Consider the following 20,430-nt stretch of genomic DNA (forward strand, 5'->3'; position numbering starts at 1 on the left):
ATTTCGTATAACGTTAAGATTCAGAGTCATTTATTACGTTAACAACTGCAGAACAAACAGCATTGCGTCACTAGAAACTAGTCTATTGCATTAGCGCCACCTTGCGTTGATGTACATCTTCGACTGGATTTTAAAGGGATAGTGCCCCGAAAAATGGAAATTGTCTTTTCTCACCCTCAAGTTGTTCTTCGAGTTTCTTTCTTCTGTTGAACACAAAAGAAAAACATACTATGGAAGTCAATGGCTACCGTCAACTGTTTGATTACTAACATACTTTCAAATATCTTCGTTTGTGTTCAGCAGAAGAAACAAACTCATACAGGTTAGGAACAACTTGAGGGAGAGTAAATTATGACAGTTTTCCTTTTTGGGTAAACTATCCCTTTAAGTGGTCTTGCTCATAGACAAACCATTAAAAAGAGCATAAATCCAGTTCACAACACAAATCATTGCACACCTCGCTTACAAAAAGTCTTTATATCTTTAATTCATCAGCTTGCATGTAATAATAAATACATTGGTTAGCAACTGAACAGTGATAAACAAAATAAACGTGCACTGAAAGTGTGCATTATTCGAAAAATAATGATTTTAGTGCATTTAATCAGGTCACGTTTCATTTCATTTGACTGAATTAACTAAATCAAATAAGAACTCCTGAAGCATCGCACAAACTTACATTAGTGCACAACATGATGCAACATTTGTGCAACTATTCATTGCACTTCTATTTTGTGCAATATTCCTAAAGAGAGTCGGGCAATCTGACGGCGGACACAGATCAGATGAAAGACCAATGCTGATAACTGTTGGCAGGGTCACAGCTTTTCATGATGATGTTGCCATACTCCACCATTAAACACTTATTAAACAGAGCACTGTGGAGAAGATATATCTGCAAACAATCGCAAATGTATAAGGTAAGAAAACACAAACAAAGACCAAATTAAAATCTCTAAAATGATGAAGTGCACAAAAGTTTGAGATTATATAAGATTGTGCCATGATAGTAATTAATTTTGTTTTGCAATGTCACAGGGCAAAAGGGTTGTTGGGATATATTGATATGCACTATACCTGTTGGGAAACAAGAATGAAACTCCACACCTGTTGTGGAGCTGGGACGGTTCCATCACCCTGAAAGTTGCACAGCTCCACTCGCACAGGTTCGGGCTCGATCGTTGCATGCAGACACAGCTGCTTATCAATATTATGCCTCAGCTCCTGATGCGGCGTGTACTCAAAATACTACAAAGATAAAATAACTGAGTGATTCTGTTTACTGTGGCCACGTTTTCATGTTTAGAAGTGGTCAAATTCAGTGTGAAAAAGTATGGAAGCAATTAAGTAAATAGCCAAAAAATAATGATAATAATAATGTGAGGATGACAGCAGTGGTCATTAGAATACCTGATTTATTCCCATGTTGTGGCAAATGAATAAAATCACTGACTTCCCTCCAGGATTCTTCTTACCAATATCAAGACAAGTTTTTGTGGCAATGTTCTTCAACTACAGACACAATAAGCACGTGCACACACACACACACACACACACTGCTATAAATGATCAAATTATTACTGCAATAAATGATCAAATTATAGAACACTGCATTACCGATCCAAACAGCACAGGGTTCAAATCAGGCACAAAGAACTCTGGGTAGATGTTTTCTAGATACCAGGAGAAATTTTTGCAATGTAGCTTCTCTTTGAGCTTCAGGCGTTCCCTTATGTCCCCGTATGATTTCTGTGCTCCTCAAAGGTAAAAGAGAAATATGTGAGCTTTACAAATAAGACTTATTTTGCAATCATTTAAAAATATTACACACATTATCCACTTCTCTCACCTTTGCTTCAAAGGCAGCAGCTTTTTTATTTCTGTTGTAGAAAATCTTCTTGTAATCATCCAACCAGACTTCTGCGAGGCGAACCTGGTTGATTATGATCACATCAGTGCCTTTTGGGAAGGTGTGCGGACTTTTGGTGCGGAAGATGTGGCCGACCACAGAACAGGGAATGATCTCTAGACGACCTCCACACAGCCATACCTGAAAGAGCCAATGCATAATGTATGATACCAGAGCAGTGTCGTTTTAAATTCAGTTTCATTTTAGTTTTTGAAATTGTGTTCTTGTAACGCCGGGTGGATTAAAAAACGAGATAACAGAATGAGCAGCACCAAACATGCATCCATGTAGGACAAGACTCAACAAGGAACATAAGAAACACTGTGACACACAATCACAGAACAAATCAACAACAAAAAACTACAAAAGGACTACAAAACATGGAGTAGAACAGGAAGTAACAAAAGTACAAGTAGGACCAGGGGAACACAGGCTGGAATCATAACAGTTATGTGCTTGTGTCATTTTATTTTATTTATTTTAAATTTAAATTTAGCTTTAATTCATTTTAGCTTTTGATTTAGTAATTTTAGTACTTCAACAATTTTATTTTATTTCAGTTAGTTGCCATATTTGTTATATATTATTAATTATATATTTTATTATATTTTATTACACAGTGTATATTATAAACAATCATTTTTAAAAATTATTTTTAAAGTTTTAGTTAACAATTTAGTTAAAATGACAAATGTCAAAATTGTCTAATTTTATGATACATGTTAAAGGTATAGCGGAGGATTTTTTACTTCCGGGTGGAATACCTATACTATTGGTCCTCCTAATTGTCAATCATTCTGGTGAATCAATCAAACTTTTCAAAAAGTGGAGAGGGCGGGTCTTATCTAAAATTCGGAAAGATCCTCCGCTATACCTTTAACAAAAGTTCACTTGAATGATTTCTGAAGGATCATGTGACACTGAAGACTGGAGTAATGACGCTTTTAAAGGATGTGGAAGATAAAAACATGTGGGACGGTCTTACCCTAAATGACATTTCTATGTTCTCTCCTCCCCAAAACTCCATCTTGTCATCATAGGTCCCAATGTGTTCAAAGAACTGCTTGTAAATGGCAAAAAGTCCTCCGGCAATAGCAGGTGTCCTGAACGAAAAATTTAACTACATGAAAATTAGTGTCTCATGCAGCAGCGATATAAATGCAATTTAAACTGATGTTTGTTACTGAGAAAAATGTGTTTTTGTATGAGTGTATATGTATGTGTGTGGTCCTGTTAAACCCTACATTATGGAGACCAAATGTCCCCAAATGTGAAGAAAACAGCTTGTAAATTATACCATGATGTTTTTCAAAAATGTGAAAATGTATAAAGTTTTTCATGATGGGTAGTTTTGGGGTTAGGGGGTATACAGTTTGTGCAGAAAAAAATGAAATTATGTCTATGGAACGTCCCAATATAACATGGAAACTCAACGTGTGTGCATGTGTGCGTGCATCATTTGCCTGACTGGATAGGTTTCATCTTTGCGTTTCACCCTCTCTTCCTCAGGTATAGTCTCCCAGCCAAAATTTAGGATCCAGTCAAATTTCCCTCGGGTATGTGTGAGGGCTGACGGCACTGGCTTTATAAACTGTAGATTGTCCTTGTTGATGACAGCAATCCTTGGGCTCACAACTGTGGTAGGTTCCTGAACTAACCGGTCCAACAGTGGCTCCAACCAACCATAGAAACACTCACCTGGGAAAACACACACTAAATCAGATTATGAATTTGACTAATGTATCTACTTTAACAAATCAACTTTGGTTGGACTCAATCCTCATATGACTGTCTGAATATATCATGTTCACCTTTTAAAGGACTCAGGTTTGATACCTCCAGTCAATTCAGTTTCTGTGAAAGCCAAAGGTTGTGGTGCACTACACTCTTTAAAGTCCCCGATAGTATGTACTCACAGTGGGAGTCCAGGAAGACAAGCACTTCTCCTCCAGCCTCACGTGCACCCAAGAGTCTGGCAGCAATTAAACCTTTCCTCTCACGCTGCCTCAGGACACGCACAATCTCAAGAGACTTGACATACTGTTCTAGCGGGGCAGCTAGATGTTCTGAAATGAAAACTGCCTTAATCTACAAGATTTCAAATGAAAGATGTACGGTTTTAACTAGATTTCCACATTTCAATAAGACAGCGTTTTAACACATAGTATGCTGAGTGGTTGACAAGGTGGTTGCTAGGGTGTCCTAAGTGGTTGCTAAGCTTTTGCTAGGGTTTTTTGGGTGGTTGTTAAGATGTTACAAGAGTGTCTGTTCTAGGTGGTTGATAAAGTGTTGCTAGGGTGTCCTGGGTCTGAATGGTCACTAAGGTGTTGCCACGCCATTGCTAGTGTTTCTTGGGTGATTGCTAAGGTCTTTCCATGTTGTTCTGGGTGGTTGCTAAGGTGTTGGTAGGGTGTTTTGGGTGGTTATCAATGTGTTAATAGTGTGCTTTGGGTGGTTGCTAAGGCATTGCCATGGTTTTCTGGGTGTTTGCTAAGGTCTTGCCATTTTCTTCTGGGTGGCTGTTAAGCTGTTGCTGTAAAGCTGCTTTGAAATGATATGTATTGTGAAAAGCGCTATACAAATAAATGTGAATTGAATTGCTAAGACGTTGCCATTGTGTTCTGGGTGGTTGCTAAGGTGTTGCTAGTGTCTTGGGTGGTAGCTAAGGTGTTGCTAAGGTGTTTTGGGTAGCTGTCAAGATGTCACTAGTGTGTCTTGGGTGGTTGCTAAGGCATTGCCATTTTCTTGGGTGGCTGTCAAGGTGTTGATAGGGTGTTTTAGGTGGTTGATAAGGTGTTACTAGTGTGTCCTGAATGATTGCTAATGCTAAGGCATTGCTAAGGTGTCCTAGGTGACTGCTTTGGCATTGCTACAAGGGTGTTTTGGCCGGTTGCTTACTAGCTCAAGTCAAAAGAGCCTCAAGATATGGCTTGGGCCTCTTCTTCAATGTAAGTCCATGGAATTTGTTTGCTCATTTTATTGTCAACCTTATTCATACCAAGGACCTAAAAATGCAATGTATTAACTTACCTTGAGTACTTGCATCATCCACCAGTATGATTTCTTTAAGTAAAACAGCAGGTGAAGTATGCAAGACACTGTAGATGGTGCGGAGGAGAGTGGACCAAGCCTCATTGTGGAACACAATTATCACACTGGTAGTGGGTAACCGTGGACATCTGTTGAACTTTTTCTCAATGCATCTTAAAAGAGTAACAGAGAATTGGATTAGATATTTGGAAGTAATCTAGAACTACATGGTCAAAAGTTCTCTCGAACAATTTTGCTCAGTCTGCCTCTTATGATACTCACTCAGGGGGCCGCGTGTCGACACCAAGACTACGGTGGAAGGAGATGCGGTCACTGGCAAACTGGTTAAAGCCGTTTCTAGAAAGACCCTCCTGCTTCTCCCTCAACTTTACATGAGTCATGATGCCAGTTATGAAGGGGTTTCCATCCACTCCAGGTCCTTCAGGATCCTCCTGAGGTCTCTGTATGTGAGGCCTGAGGTCCTTCATGCTATAGAACCCAGAGGGACAGCTGGCATCTCCAGATAATGCTGAAGCCCATTCAAATTGTGATGCAGAGGCATCCTTTCGATAATGCCAAGTGCTGCTGGAATTCAAACCCACACTTCCTCTGTATCTTGGCTTTAGGAGAAGGCCTTGAAACCCGCTGGCAGACCTCCACTTCCCTAGATCCAGCTGTATTACCCATAGAATGGTGATTAAAAGGGTCAGTCCCAAGAAGCTCAGATTTATGTGTAGTGCACATTGAGGACTTCGTAAACGCATCCTGTATGAAAACAAACCAAACTGGATCACAAATTCTGGTTCAACGAGAACTTTATGTAACTTCATCCATTTGTTGTAGTACCAGCAAAATAAATTACTTTGTTTTCAATTTTAGAAGATCATTGACAACAGTGTCCCTTCGTGTGACATTAAGAAAACATGGAATATTTCAATTAATTTGTCACGGAACTCTCCCATTAATAACATTTTGGTATCTTACTAAAAAAAAGAAAAAAAAAAAGAAGAATTTTTAGATATAAGAAAAGAACCATACAGACAAACCGAAAAGAAGCCAACCTAAATATGAGAATTTTGAGAATGTATCAGCTTTGTAACGTTAGCAGGTGCGTTCAAAGAAGCCATAAACACATCTATTAATGAGAACTCAAGCATTTCTGTAATTTGTAAGATAAATGTCTCGAAAAGGAGTGAGGTGGTTCAAAGAATGGTGCTTCAGCTCAAGTATGTTACATTACTTACCTGCAGTCCTGCACTAAAGTGGACGCGTTGTAACCAATTGTAAACGTAGCCTACACAGAAGATAATGTGAAAATGGCTCGTATTGACATTTTTTTTCTAGCAGTAAGATCATTCCGTCATGCCAGGTGCATCTCATTGAATAATTGAACCGGTTTATTTTCTATACAAACAAGTTGTTAACTAAAGAACCGTGAACTAATAAGTGGACAGAGGTGATATTTAGGAAGCATGAAATGTGTTTATGGCTTTGAATTTGACTGTAATCAAATTTAACTCTGCTTTGAGCATTGTTTTTTAAACGTGCTGATGAATGAACAGGAAATGAGGGGCAGTGCAAGTATCCATGACAACACATGATTAAACATTAGCGCGTGAAGCTCGTGCTCGACTTGGTGCTCGTTCAGTTCAGCACGTTCTGCTCCTGTTGGGGTAACGTTAACGTTAGTACTAATTATACAGCTTTGATTATGGCTTTCTTCGGAATCACATATCTGGGCTATCAGAACCCTATTGGGGACAGGATGTTACCATCTGCCCAAAACAAACTAGATACGCGAGGTATGGCTGCTTTGGTTCGACTTTACGGTAATGCAGGCGCTGCGCGTCTTTAGCACATCTGTTTAACGTTACATTTAGTAGTGAGGTCCAGTATGTTTGGGTTTTCCCTTCTGACTCATCAGACCTGCATCTTGGCAGCCAGAGCAGATATCAGGATATGATCAGACGCGTTCGGGGGTGTAATTTCATACTAAATAGGCCTACATCAAACACCCACATACTGCATGTATTAGAGGTTTTGTATAGGCTAGTTCATGCAATTATGCTTTCTCAAAATAGAGAAATTAATAACTGATATACAGTACCAAATACATCTTGTTCAGATTTGTTCATGTACATTATGCAATTTTTTAAAAATGGCCTAATTTTTAACTTAAAGTCCCCATTAAATCAAAATGGAAGTTTTTTGGCTTTTAGTGTGAATATGTTAGCCAGCCTTACTGTTAACTATAAGCTATGTGCTCCAAAACAATCACAAAATTCGCATTGAGAAGATATAATCATTAAACTTATCTCTCACTTCCTTCAATATCACGTCAGCTTCTCATCAGATTTACTGTCCAATCAAATGCTCTCTAGAATCTGAAGCATCCCGCCCTCAATGAAAAAACATTGAGGAGCAAAGACACTGACAACTGACAAAAGACAGAGTATTTTACTTTTGATATAAAACAAAGTCTCAGCTTTCCTATATATCAATGGTATTACAAAATTTTAACAAACAAGCAAAAAAGTGGTTTTGTGGCTCTTTAATGAGCATGAGAGATCGCTGTAGCTCCAAGTTCAAGCGCCATCTCTTCCCCTTTACTATCGCTCGGTCAGACGCCAATAAAAAGGCTTCTACACAATGTCACATAACTTTGTTTACCTCAGGAAAGTCACTCTATGGAAGCTTGTTTCCGCCACGTAATAATAATAATAATAATAAAAAATTATAATTTAGTTTATATCTCACAATTCTGAAAAAATTCTAAATTGCGAGATATAAACTCGCCAATGCCATAAAAGTTCAAAATTGCGAGATATAAACTTGCAAAAAAAAGTTAGATTTGCAAGATATAAACTCGCAATTGCGAGAAAAAGTCAGAATTGCAAGATATAAACTCACAATTGTAAGTTATAATGTCAGAATTGTGAGTTATAAACAACTAGCAATTCTGACATGATAACTCACAAGAGTTTATCTCTCATATTTGTGAGAGAAAAAGTCACAATTATCTTTTAAATTGTTTTATTCCATAGCGAAACAACATTGCATTCCACTCAGTGGCCATAGTATGGGAAAATTTTTATAGAAAAATTAGCATTTTGAGAGGAAAAAAACCTGCATTATATTACATTCACTTATATCACTAAAAAGGTATTATTACAAAACTGCCTTATATGCAATTGTTTACTAATCAGTTGTTAATTTTAACTTTTAATAATAATGTACAGCTGACTTGGTTCCCTGTAGGCTGTAGTGTACAGCAGTAGTTCAGAGACTTTTTTTCTGGAGAAAAAAAAATGTATTGTACCTGAAATAATACAGTATATTGAAATTAATCAATATTGGATCGAATTGAAATCAAGATGGGAATCAAATCGCAAGCTTATGAATTGAATCAAAATCTAAAATACTTTAATTCTCACTCCAAGCTGAACTCAAATGTTAGTTAGCAGCCCTGCTTTAGATCTTCATTAATTCGCAACATTCTTGGTGGTCACCGATGAGATCTTGTTTCCCTTTCAGCTCCTAAAGAACTGTATCGTGTACCTGTGACGGAGAACCAGCAGTATGGTTGGTGGGTTCCCACTGGAGGCCTGAAGAACCAGGAGCCTTGGACTCGAACCCGTCACTTCCCACGCAAAAACAGCGAAATGACAAAGTATGATGAATCTTAAGAGTCAATGTGTGTCAACAAATACTTGTGTAATGCTTTAACACATACATTTCATTTATTTTCTCAGGTTTGTGAATGAGATGTCAATGACCTACCCAGACTTCAGCTTGTTTTGATCCCTGATCCATGAAACTATGAAATGATCACTGTCCCATAATGCTTCAGCACTACTGTGTCACGTCGCCTTGCAGGACAAGAGGTGCAGAGGATACGCAAATGTAACGTGTATCCACTACACACATTTATGACTGTGCCATATTGTTCTGAGAATTTAGTGTAATAAATTTAGTCCCATACTGTATGTGCTAAATGTTATTCTTTGCATATACCTGTATAATGGTGGCAAAATCTAGTATTAATAAAACAATGAACTATTTGTGACTAAACTTAACAATTTACCTGAAGCAGCTTTCATTCTAAAACCTATTTTTAAGTTAAAGTAAAAATAATGTTTTTTTACTTAATGTTTGTTTCTTCTTTCATTTGTATCAGAAATGGACTAAAACATTGAAATAACTGGTGTTTGAATTACAAAATGGTTCAACTCACCAAATGCATAAAATATTTACTATTTGCAAGGCATCTCTATTTACAGGTAAAGTTTCAACATGAAATTAATCAGTTTGATCACTGAAGCCATTGAAGTTCATGACTGAAGTTATTGAAGCTACTAAAGTGATATTAGTTTGATTATTGAAGTCACTATCATTAATTGAAAACAAATTATATATACATTGAGGAAAATAAGTATTTGAACACCCTGCTATTTTGCAAGTTCTCCCACTTGGAAATCATGGAGGGGTCTGAAATTGTCATCGTACGTGCATGTCCACTGTGAGAGACATAATCTAAAAAAAAAAATCCAGAAATCACAATATATGATTTTTTAACTATTTATTTGTATGATCCAGCTGCAAATAAGTATTTGAACACCTGTCTATCAGCTAGAACTCTGACCCTCAAAGACCTGTTACGGCCCATTCACACCGGACGCCGAAGCGACACCGAAGCGGCGCGGAACGGAGGCCGCTTCCTTTCGGCGCCCATGTTAACCTATGGTGTCGTTCACACCAGACGCGGTGCGCCGCGGCGCGTCGCGGCCGGCCCGCGCCGTGAAGCGCCAGTTTCGGCGTCTGGTCTATTTTTTTCGCGAGCCGCGAGTGATCCGCGTCCATTCCGGCAGGAAGTCACACCAAGAAACACGAGACATCCGGTCAATTGTCAAAATATAAGCAATTTTCAAATTAAAATACCGCGAGTATTAACAAAAAGTATTAATACAAGAAGTGTACAAACTTCTTGGTTACAGAAACATGGTGTATTCATTTTATGAGGTTATTTACTTACCCATGATGTAAAAAAATAGCTCTGAATAAACAACAACTGAGCAGAAGCGCTTGTAGACCGCCGCGGAGAATACGCCTCTAGTGTGAACAGGCAGGCGCCGGACCGCGCGTGATTTTCCGTTCCGCGTCGCTTCGGCGTCCTGTGTGAACCAGGGGTTAGTCTGCCTTTAAAATGTCCACCTCCACTCCATTTATTATCCTAAATTAGATGCACCTGTTTGAGGTCGTTAGCTGCATAAAGACACCTGTCCACCCCATACAATCAGTAAGAATCCAACTACTAACATGGCCAAGACCAAAGAGCTGTCCAAAGACACTAGAGACAAAATTGTACTCCTCCACAAGGCTGGAAAGGGCTACGGGGAAATTGCCAAGCAGCTTGGTGAAAAAAGGTCCACTGTTGGAGCAATCATTAGAAAATGGAAGAAGCTAAACATGACTGTCAGTCTCCCTCGGACTGGGGCTCCATGCAAGATCTCACCTCGTGGGGTCTCAATGATCCTAAGAAAGGTGAGAAATCAGCCCAGAACTACACGGGAGGAGCTGGTCAATGACCTGAAAAGAGCTGGGACCACCGTTTCCAAGGTTACTGTTGGTAATACACTAAGACGTCATGGTTTGAAATCATGCATGGCATGGAAGGTTCCCCTGCTTAAACCAGCACATGTCAAGGCCCGTCTTAAGTTTGCCAATGACCATTTGGATGATCCAGAGGAGTCATGGGAGAAAGTCATGTGGTCAGATGAGACCAAAATAGAACTTTTTGGTCATAATTCCACTAAATGTGTTTGGAGGAAGAAGAACGATGAGTACCATCCCAAGAACACCATCCCTACTGTGAAGCATGGGGGTGGTAGCATCATGCTTTGGGGGTGTTTTTCTGCACATGGGACAGGGCGACTGCACTGTATTAAGGAGAGGATGACCGGGGCCATGTATTGCGAGATTTTGGGGAACAACCTCCTTCCCTCAGTTAGAGCATTGAAGATGGGTCGAGGCTGGGTCTTCCAACATGACAATGACCCGAAGCACACAGCCAGGATAACCAAGGAGTGGCTCTGTAAGAAGCATATCAAGGTTCTGGCGTGGCCTAGCCAGTCTCCAGACCTAAACCCAATAGAGAATCTTTGGAGGGAGCTCAAACTCCGTGTTTCTCAGCGACAGCCCAGAAACCTGACTGATCTAGAGAAGATCTGTGTGGAGGAGTGGGCCAAAATCCCTCCCGCAGTGTGCGCAAACCTGGTGAAAAACCAGTTTGACCTCTGTAATTGCAAACAAAGGCTACTGTACCAAATATTAACATTGATTTTCTCAGGTGTTCAAATACTTATTTGCAGCTGTGTCATACAAATAAATAGTTAAAAAATCATACATTGTGATTTCTGGATTTTTTTTTTTTAGATTATGTCTCTCACAGTGGACATGCACCTACGATGACAATTTCAGACCCCTCCATGATTTCTAAGTGGGAGAACTTGCAAAATAGCAGGGTGTTCAAATACTTATTTTCCTCACTGTATATATATTTCCAATTTTTCACCCAAAAATGGTGATAAAATTGATGAAATGTACAGTGTGCCTATAAATAATTTGAGGTAACTAAAACCCTTCAAATGATGCATCATTTATGGTCACTCAAATATAATGGTTAAAATATACCAAAACAAAGGGATTTAAAGTTCACCCAAAAAACTATTCTGTCAAAGAAAATGATGCCATAATTTACTCACTTTCATGCCGTTCTAAACCTGTAAGACATTTGTTCATCTTCGGAACTCAAATGAGTTGAAATCTGAGAGATTTCTGTTCCTCCATATACAGCTACGCAACTTCCACTTTGACTAATCCATATGAATTGAGCAGTTTAGTCCAAAGAGACACAATCACTTTGTACACTAAACAGATATAATTTAGGCTTTTATTCACATGTAAACATTCATCAACTCACACATCAGCTGAAGCATTTTCACTTGACGTGCGAGAACCTATGAGGTTCATTCTCGTGTTACGCAGCACGTTTGAGCTTCTGCAAGAACCAATGAGGTTCATTCTCGTGTTACGCAGCACGTTTGAGCTTCTGCAAGAACCAATGAGGTTCATTCTCGTGTTACGCAGCACGTTTGAGCTTCTGCAAGAACCAATGAGGTTCATTCTCGTGTTATGCAGCACGTTTGAGCTTCTGCAAGAACCAATGAGGTTCATTCTCCTGTTACGCATCACGTTTGAGCTTCCTCAAGAACCAATGAGGTTCATTCTCATGTTACGCAGCACGTTTGAGCTTCAGCAAGAGCCAATGAGGTTCATTCTCGTGTTACGCATCACGTTTGAGCTTCCTCAAGAACCAATGAGGTTCATTCTCATGTTACGCAGCACGTTTGAGCTTCAGCAAGAGCCAATGAGGTTCATTCTCGTGTTACGCATCACGTTTGAGCTTCCTCAAGAACCAATGAGGTTCATTCTCGTGTTACGCAGCACGTTTGAGCTTCAGCAAGAACCAATGAGGTTCATTCTCGTGTTACGCAGGACGTTTGAGCTTCAGCAAGAACCAATGAGGTTCATTCTCGTGTTACGCAGCTCGTTTGAGCTTCAGCAAGAACCAATGAGGTTCATTCTCGTGTTACGCAGCACGTTTGAGCTTCAGCAAGAGCCAATGAGGTTCATTCTCGTGTTACGCATCACGTTTGAGCTTCCTCAAGAACCAATGAGGTTCATTCTCATGTTACGCAGCACGTTTGAGCTTCAGCAAGAACCAATGAGGTTCATTCTCGTGTTACGCAGGACGTTTGAGCTTCAGCAAGAACCAATGAGGTTCATTCTCGTGTTACGCAGCTCGTTTGAGCTTCAGCAAGAACCAATGAGGTTCATTCTCGTGTTACGCAGCACGTTTGAGCTTCAGCAAGAGCCAATGAGGTTCATTCTCGTGTTACGCATCACGTTTGAGCTTCCTCAAGAACCAATGAGGTTCATTCTCGTGTTACGCAGCACGTTTGAGCTTCCTCAAGAACCAATGAGGTTCATTCTCGTGTTACGCAGGACGTTTGAGCTTCAGCAAGAACCAATGAGGTTCATTCTCGTGTTACGCAGGACGTTTGAGCTTCAGCAAGAACCAATGAGGTTCATTCTCATGTTACGCAGCACGTTTGAGCTTCAGCAAGAACCAATGAGGTTCATTCTCGTGTTACGCATCACGTTTGAGCTTCCTCAAGAACCAATGAGGTTCATTCTCATGTTACGCAGCACGTTTGAGCTTCAGCAAGAACCAATGAGGTCCATTCTCGTGTTACGCAGGACGTTTGAGCTTCAGCAAGAACCAATGAGGTTCATTCTCATGTTACGCAGCACGTTTGAGCTTCAGCAAGAACCAATGAGGTCCATTCTCGTGTTACGCAGGACGTTTGAGCTTCAGCAAGAACCAATGAGGTTAATTCTCATGTGTTACGTAGCACGTTTGAGCTTCAGCAAGAACCAATCAGGTTCATTCTCGTATTACGCAGCACGTTTGAGCTTCAGCAAGAACCAATGAGGTTCATTCTCATGTTACGCAGCACGTTTGAGCTTCAGCAAGAACCAATGAGGTTCATTCTCGTGTTACGCAGCACGTTTGAGCTTCAGCAAGAACCAATGAGGTTCATTCTCGTGTTACGCAGCACGTTTGAGCTTCAGCAAGAACCAATGAGGTTCATTCTCGTGTTACGCAGGACGTTTGAGCTTCAGCAAGAACCAATGAGGTTCATTCTCGTGTTACGCAGGACATTTGAGCTTCAGCAAGAACCAATGAGGTTCATTCTCATGTGTTACGCAGCACGTTTGAGCTTCCTCAAGAACCAATGAGGTTCATTCTCATGTGTTACGCAGCACGTTTGAGCTTCAGCAAGAACCAATGAGGTTCATTCTCGTGTTACGCAGCACGTTTGAGCTTCCTCAAGAACCAATGAGGTTCATTCTCGTGTTACGCAGGACGTTTGAGCTTCAGCAAGAACCAATGAGGTTCATTCTCGTGTTACGCAGCACGTTTGAGCTTCCTCAAGAACCAATGAGGTTCATTCTCGAGTTACGCAGCACGTTTGAGCTTCCTCAAGAACCAATGAGGTTCATTCTCGTGTTACGCAGCACGTTTGAGCTTCCTCAAGAACCAATGAGGTTCATTCTCGTGTTACGCAGCACGTTTGAGCTTCCTCAAGAACCAATGAGGTTCATTCTCGTGTTACGCAGCACGTTTGAGCTTCCTCAAGAACCAATGAGGTTCATTCTCGTGTTACGCAGCACGTTTGAGCTTCCTCAAGAACCAATGAGGTTCATTCTCGTGTTACGCAGCACGTTTGAGCTTCAGCAAGAACCAATGAGGTTCATTTTCTTGTTACGCAGCACGTTTGAGCTTCCTCAAGAACCAATGAGGTTCATTTTCGTGTTACGCATCACGTTTCTTTGAGCTTCAGGAAGAACCAATGAGGTTCATTTTCGTGTTACGCATCACGTTTCTTTGAGCTTCAGGAAGAACCAATGAGGTTCATTTTCGTGTTACGCAGCACATTTGTTTTAATCAATGAATTAGTTTTACAATCTCTTTATGAACTTTTTGAAGCGTCAAAGCGGTAGTTGCATAGACTGTCAACGGAGGAACAGAAATCTCTCAGATTTCATTACAAATGTCTTAATTTGTGTTCCGAAGATTAACTAAAGTCTTAACAGGTTTGGAATGACATAAAGGTGAATAAATGAAAAAATATAAAAAAATTTGGGTGACCTATCCCTTTAAACAAAAACCACAATACAAAGCAATCACAAAAAACAAATAAAACAGATATTTTTTATTTTGAGGGGAAAAGTTTGTCTATATTCAAGAGTCTTTTCTCAACTTTCCTTTGCAAAGTTGAAAAGCTTGTCCCTTTTCTAATCCTTCGACTAAAGTAAAAAATGAAACAAACAAACAAACAAAAAGGTAAATGAAAATAAAGAAACGATCAGGAGTCGTTCAGCCCTGATCTAGACAGAGGCCCCAGTGTGAGAGTCAGTAGTACTAAAATACACTCCTGCTTGCTCACAGTACATCAGATAGTATGTTTCCTTCCCTCGCGCTGAATCTCCATTCGTGCACGCTTTTATTGCACATACTGGACGGAACAACGGGGCGCCCTGCCTTTGGTACGAACGTGACCAACTGACATGCAATGACCAAGCTACTATCACAGCAAGTTTTCAATAAGTGAAGAACACACAGCAGGAGAAAGACAGTGCGTTGGCCATCATGCAAGTCAATTCGCTGAAAGAGGTGACCGAGTTAACAAACGTTGCTGTAATGGGTTGCATCAAACAGGTGAATTGCGCGGCTTTAGCGTGTGATTTAAAGAGGCACTGTTATCATATACTGAAGTTTGTTCAATTAAGGCAAATGCACTGCAATTCGCACTGCAGGCATGCAGTGTACGGTAAGTCTCTATTGGTTCTATGTTAGCAATTAGCAGGCTAGCAACTGTTAAGTATTATAGTACATCTAATGAATTTGAAGTGTATGTTTTGATTATGTATTTCCCCATGTGGCTTTTTCCTTAAAGAGATGGAGTGGAGGGAATATTGTTCATACGTCACTGACTGCAGTTGATCAGTTAGTACCAACTTGCTAGAACGTCTCAATTCTCAAGTCTTTGTTCCCTCTCCTCAGCTGGAATGGAATCATAATCAAACAGATAAGAACAACCAGAATAGGAATAAAAACGGATACAGAGGTGATACAAAATACCCAAACATTAAAACTTAAGGGAATCAAACAAACAAAAATCGTAGAGAAGATACCACAATCAGACATGCTTTTGAGCTGTTTAGTTTGGCAAGAAAGCAGCTAGTCGTATCATAGAAACCTCACAGTGAAAAGAGTTATGCCCCTTCGAGATTACAAAGCACAGTATTCAGTCATAATTTATAGATATATTTCTTTCATTTTTAAAAAAAAGTCCTTCTAGAATGAATTGGATCTCGATAAACTGTCTTGTACCGTGGTATCCAATGCCGTGGCTTTTCCCCAGATGCCTCCGAAAAACTCTTTTTTTCCTTTTATTTCATTTTGTACCAAAAATACTTCTTTGAAAAAAGAAGAAATGGTTGACGGAACACACAAAACTAAACTGAAGTCTTCCTTGAGGACGTTAAAGGCCCAGACCTGGTCGTACTTCCCAAAAAAAAAAAAAAAAAAACTACTGTTCCACAGCTTTCCACACACTTTTCCATCTAGAATTTGTCATTCTTACGGAAAAGCAAGACTTTAAATTAAATCATTCAATCCTTCATATGATCCAGAGCACAACGCTCTGCCAGTGACAGAGTGTGATTTACTTTAAATGACAAAACGCCATAAAAACAGGGAAATCGAGGGCGTCAGGGCATTACATAAGATTCAAACTTCCGCAAACTTCTTTTCTATTAAATACTTTGGTCTTTGGTCAATAGTTCTCTTTATAATTTATACAGATACTGTATTCGTACACGCACAAATATACGAGCGTACATGTTTATGTACGGTATAAATGTGTATGTGTTTTCCAACTTTTTTCCATAAAGGACTTTTTGCACAAAACATCAAGATCAAAATAAATAAGGAATTCCGAACGAAACATGAGTACCTGTATTTATATTCTCCTGAAATAAAAATAACAGGGAAAAAAAAAAGTCACAAAAATAAAACTGGAGAAAATGCCTTATGTACAGCGTTTTTCTTCGGCAAATAAAGGCCTTTATTAAATAAACAGACTTTGCATCTTTCAAGCAGCCTGAGGGAGAGGCTTAAAAACAATCGTCCTTCAAGGTGCACAGGCATATCCACGACCGCCACGACTCTCCAGTGTGGAGTCTGCTTTGTTTTTTCATAATCTTCCTTTTTTTGTTTGTTTTCTTTCTTCAAGTGATGGCGATGGCTACTTGTTTGTCTTCAGCTTGCCTGGAGAAATCCTCCTCTCTGGGGAATTGTGGGAATCCAAAGAAATTCTAGTGCACTGCTAACTGTTGGGAGGTCCGTTGTTCAGGAAGTAAGTGGTCATCTCACCCTTGCCTTTCACCTTTACAACCCCTCGGCACTCCAGCTGGTAACCTTTACTGGCCAACACCTGGTGCAGGTCTGTGGTCACCTGTAAAATACCAGAAAATCACTTCTACGTGACTTACTCAGGATGACGACGACACTGTGTGAGCCTCTACGGGATTGAAGGTTTACCTGAATCTGGTCCGGGACCCCTGTACTGTCCATCCGACTGGCCACGTTTACTGTGTTTCCCCAGATATCATACTGGGGCTTCCTGGCTCCAATAACTCCTGCAACCACTGGTCCAATGTTTAGCCCTGCACACACATGCATATGCCAACTTATTAGAAATGTACCCTAAAGGGGGTCGCACACCGGACGCGCAGCGTCTTTTAAATTCGAACACATAATTCTCTATGTCCGCGGCGCCCAGCAACGGCTCAGGACCGTGTTCAAAATCCTGCCGCGCCACAGAGCGCCATTTACATAGTTTTATATTAAATTTACATTTATGAGTCTCAAATCGTAGTTAATGTATATACGGACTTCAACCTGTGCTGCAATATACATTTAGCTTTATATTTATTTACAGAAATTAGAAAATTGCTGATGTTATCGGATTTTCAGGTGAGAGTTGTCCTAGACGTGGCGCGGCGCTGAGCTTTCACACTGGGCACATTTGCCGAGGTCCGAGATGGAGAGAGATTTCATCCGTTTAAATTATATTAAGCCTTAAAGTTCTGCATAATTAAGGGCGTGGCCACTTGAGTGGCTATACTAGTCGTTTGTCTGCTAGCGTCACGTCACCTCAGCTAATCCCGTCTCTTTGCCCATTTTCGGTTATCCGGGAGTGACGCGCTGCCAAGATGGCGATGGCCGGCTCCGCCCACTTTGGGCTTCAAAAATGCTCTTCAGAAACCTACGGGTGACGTCACGGACACTACATCCATTGTTTTATACGTTTTATGGTTACATCACTTCACTGCCATTCACAAATTCAATCACAAAAATGTGTGTAGTATGAATGTAAACCGGACGTACTACATTCGCCATGCTGTCATGGGAACTACCAGCATCACTGCCATTCTTGGCCTCATGGGATAGTAAAGTGTCCATAGTATGCAGTTTATAGTATAGTATATAGTTTTGCCTACTTTTTTATGAGTCCTATGATGTCGAACTTACTTCTTTTGTCACATACTGTTTTTCACATACTATTTAGTAGGGAAGTAGCCCGAGTTTCACATTCACGCGAATCGCGGCACAGTTCGAGTGCAACCGAACTCAGACCACCTCCTCCCGGTGTGCAATTTTTGATGCTTCAGGTGTGCTGGTTTCAGATGGTTTTGAAAAACTTTCATTTTAAATCAATGTCATGTGACATCATGTAGTGTAACCAGTGTTTTTTTAGTATTATGTAAATTATAATATTATAGTATTTATTAATATTTTGAATTAGCTTTTATTTTTATTTTTATTTCAGTTTAGTAACTGTTATGTGCTTTGTCATTTGTATTAGTTTTTGTTTTAAATATTTAAATTTTATTTATTATTTCAGTTTTAGTTGTAGTCATTATATTTGATTTCAGTTAGTTGCCAAAGCAACATTTCTAATTTCTAACGCTTTTTTAAAGTTTATATTCTTCCATCAAATATTTTTCTTTATTTCGGCTTTACTTCAATTAACAAAAACATTTTTAATAGTTTTAGTTAACAATGACACTGGGTGTAAACAATTTAAAATATCTGGGTTTTTTTACACCTTAAAAACATGCGTACACATCTAAATCAAGAGATTTTTTTTTTTTTGTTACAAAGCTAATGAATAATTCATTTAAAAATACCATTTATTTGTGGGGAGTCACATTACATTGTACATCAACAATATCAAATGATTTGATATTTTAAGAGACTTGGTTGCACCACATGACTGATTTGGCAAACCAAACATTTTCAACTGTTTCTAATAAATAATCAGTGAACATTGGACTCCTATGTGAGCCTGTAGGTTTTGACGCTTACCGATCTTCATCTGGAAGTTGTTGAAGGAATGCTCATTGATGTATTTCATCTGTTCGCGGAGGTGCATGGCGTAGTCGGCCAGAGCGGTTATATGCGAGCGGCCTTCCTTGTCATAGGTGGAGTCGTTGAGGCCAGATGCTGCCATGTAGGTGCTGCCAATGGTCTTTATTTTCTCCAGCTGCCTGTATTTCTCCTCACTGATGATCTGTAATAGTGAGAAAGGGTTTAATCGATGTACACTACCTTCCAAAAATGTAAGATTTTGTTTTGAAAGAAATTAACACTTTTATTCAGCAAGGATCAAAACTAATCAAAAGTGACAGTAAAGGCATTTATAATGTAACAAAATATTTTAGTTTGAATATATGCTGTTCTTTTTAACTTGATCCTGAAAATATTAACAAAAATATGAAGCAGCACAACTGTTTTCAACATTGATAATAATCAGAAATGTTTCTTGAGCATCAAATCATCATATCAGAGTGATTTCTGAAGGATCATGTGACACTGAAGACTGGAGTAATGATGCTGAAAATTCAGCTTTGCCAACACAGGAAAAAATTAAACTTTAAAATATATTGCAGTAAACTACGTAATTTTGAATTGTAATATTATTTCACAGTATTACTGTTTTTACTGTATTTCCGGCCTTGGTGAGCGTAAAAGACTTCTTTCAAAAGCATTCAAAATATATAACCAACCTCAAACTAAATGGTAGTGTATTCAAGTCAAAAAAAGCCAAGCCAAGATCTTTTCATATTCGTCACACAGATTGGTTTAATAATTTAAGATTCCCTCAATCTCTTCAAACATTAATCTCCAGCCTTCTAACCTCATCAAAATCAGCGATGATCTCATTGAGGAGCCTCAGACACTCCACTCCCTCGTTGTTGGCCTCCAGCTCCACGTAGAACTCGGAAAAGTTGCTGATGGAGGCGAACATGACAGCCACGCACTCACACGACTGGTAGTACAGCTCGTCGTTCCTCCTCTCTCTAGCTAGAAAGTGGGCGGCCACATCTTTGGGCAAGATGTTGTGGAGAAGCCGACGGTTGTAGGCTTGAAGTTCCTCCATCTCCTCCTTCTCTTCTGTGGCCTATTACAGCACATATATCAAATTCTGAAGGTATTTTATCAACAAATAATTTTTGGTCACACACGCTATTGTATATCTTAGTGAATCAAGCGTGCCGCAAAAAAAGTGGTTCAACTAATAACGTAGATTCAAATCCTGACCTGAAGTTTCCAAAGGAAGTCTAGACGAGCTGTTGACTCCACTTGCTGGGCGTGTAGGTACAGTGCTAGTACAAATACAGTGAGGATCACTGGGGTCATGACCTTTAGGGACACTTTAGTCACCCTGAAAGCACTGCAACAAGAGAGATCGGGTCAGCCACAGGATCAATTATTTACATCACAGCATGGATGT

At 39.6% G+C, this 20,430-nt stretch overlaps 3 protein-coding genes across 5 annotated transcripts in view; 1 reads left to right on the top strand and 2 right to left on the bottom strand.

Annotated features, from left to right (window-relative positions):
• Positions 1 to 10: 10 nt before the first annotated feature.
• On the bottom strand, positions 11 to 6,448 carry LOC308703460 (polypeptide N-acetylgalactosaminyltransferase 6-like). Of its 3 annotated transcripts, none has more exons than XM_081386940.1 (11): positions 6,184 to 6,448; positions 5,222 to 5,704; positions 4,940 to 5,112; positions 3,826 to 3,975; positions 3,373 to 3,607; positions 2,895 to 3,012; positions 1,850 to 2,050; positions 1,618 to 1,749; positions 1,411 to 1,512; positions 1,078 to 1,248; positions 11 to 895 (listed from the first exon to the last, which is right to left on the bottom strand). In XM_081386940.1, exons 2-11 carry the CDS (start codon positions 5,701 to 5,703, stop codon positions 782 to 784), a joined length of 1,878 nt encoding a protein of 625 aa, XP_081243066.1. In that variant the 5' UTR covers position 5,704; positions 6,184 to 6,448; the 3' UTR covers positions 11 to 781. The 3 variants fall into 3 exon arrangements, with proteins under 3 accessions (XP_081243066.1, XP_081243067.1, XP_081243068.1); XM_081386941.1 differs by lacking the exon at positions 6,184 to 6,448 and adding an exon at positions 5,802 to 5,924 and having other exon boundaries at positions 298 to 895; XM_081386942.1 differs by having other exon boundaries at positions 465 to 895; positions 1,108 to 1,248; positions 6,184 to 6,357.
• spmip11 (sperm microtubule inner protein 11) lies at positions 6,376 to 9,473 on the top strand. The gene is made up of 3 exons (XM_081386943.1): positions 6,376 to 6,741; positions 8,474 to 8,609; positions 8,692 to 9,473. Exons 1-3 carry the CDS (start codon positions 6,651 to 6,653, stop codon positions 8,738 to 8,740), a joined length of 276 nt encoding a protein of 91 aa, XP_081243069.1. The 5' UTR covers positions 6,376 to 6,650; the 3' UTR covers positions 8,741 to 9,473.
• A 5,277-nt stretch (positions 9,474 to 14,750) lies between these two features.
• Positions 14,751 to 20,430, bottom strand: part of adcy6a (adenylate cyclase 6a) — a 60,461-nt gene continuing 54,781 nt past the window's right edge. The window contains exons 20-24 of the mRNA XM_081386944.1: positions 20,238 to 20,370; positions 19,834 to 20,097; positions 19,002 to 19,206; positions 17,172 to 17,296; positions 14,751 to 17,085 (exon numbers count right to left, since the gene is read on the bottom strand). Of these exons, the coding sequence (XP_081243070.1) occupies positions 16,957 to 17,085; positions 17,172 to 17,296; positions 19,002 to 19,206; positions 19,834 to 20,097; positions 20,238 to 20,370 (856 nt within the window). The 3' untranslated portion in view covers positions 14,751 to 16,956. The remainder of the gene's footprint in view (positions 17,086 to 17,171; positions 17,297 to 19,001; positions 19,207 to 19,833; positions 20,098 to 20,237; positions 20,371 to 20,430) is intronic.

This window comes from Scardinius erythrophthalmus (genome assembly GCF_964197995.2).
Source record: "Scardinius erythrophthalmus genome assembly, chromosome: 15".
Taxonomy (NCBI): Eukaryota; Metazoa; Chordata; class Actinopteri; order Cypriniformes; family Leuciscidae; genus Scardinius; species Scardinius erythrophthalmus.

What these genes read in the sequence shown, in the direction of transcription:
- LOC308703460 (XM_081386940.1), bottom strand. Translation starts at nt 5,703, where the DNA reads ATGCGTTTACGAAGTCCTCAATGTGCACTACACATAAATCTGAGCTTC. An exon ending in GGATGATGCAAGTACTCAAG is followed by an intron (nt 3,976 to 4,939) that starts GTAAGTTAATAC and finishes TTTTCATTTCAG; the next exon opens with AACATCTAGCTGCCCCGCTA. An exon ending in ACATAGAAATGTCATTTAGG is followed by an intron (nt 2,051 to 2,894) that starts GTAAGACCGTCC and finishes TGGCTCTTTCAG; the next exon opens with GTATGGCTGTGTGGAGGTCG.
- spmip11 (XM_081386943.1), top strand. Translation starts at nt 6,651, where the DNA reads ATGGCTTTCTTCGGAATCACATATCTGGGCTATCAGAACCCTATTGGG. An exon ending in AAACAAACTAGATACGCGAG is followed by an intron (nt 6,742 to 8,473) that starts GTATGGCTGCTT and finishes TTTCCCTTTCAG; the next exon opens with CTCCTAAAGAACTGTATCGT. An exon ending in AAAAACAGCGAAATGACAAA is followed by an intron (nt 8,610 to 8,691) that starts GTATGATGAATC and finishes TTATTTTCTCAG; the next exon opens with GTTTGTGAATGAGATGTCAA.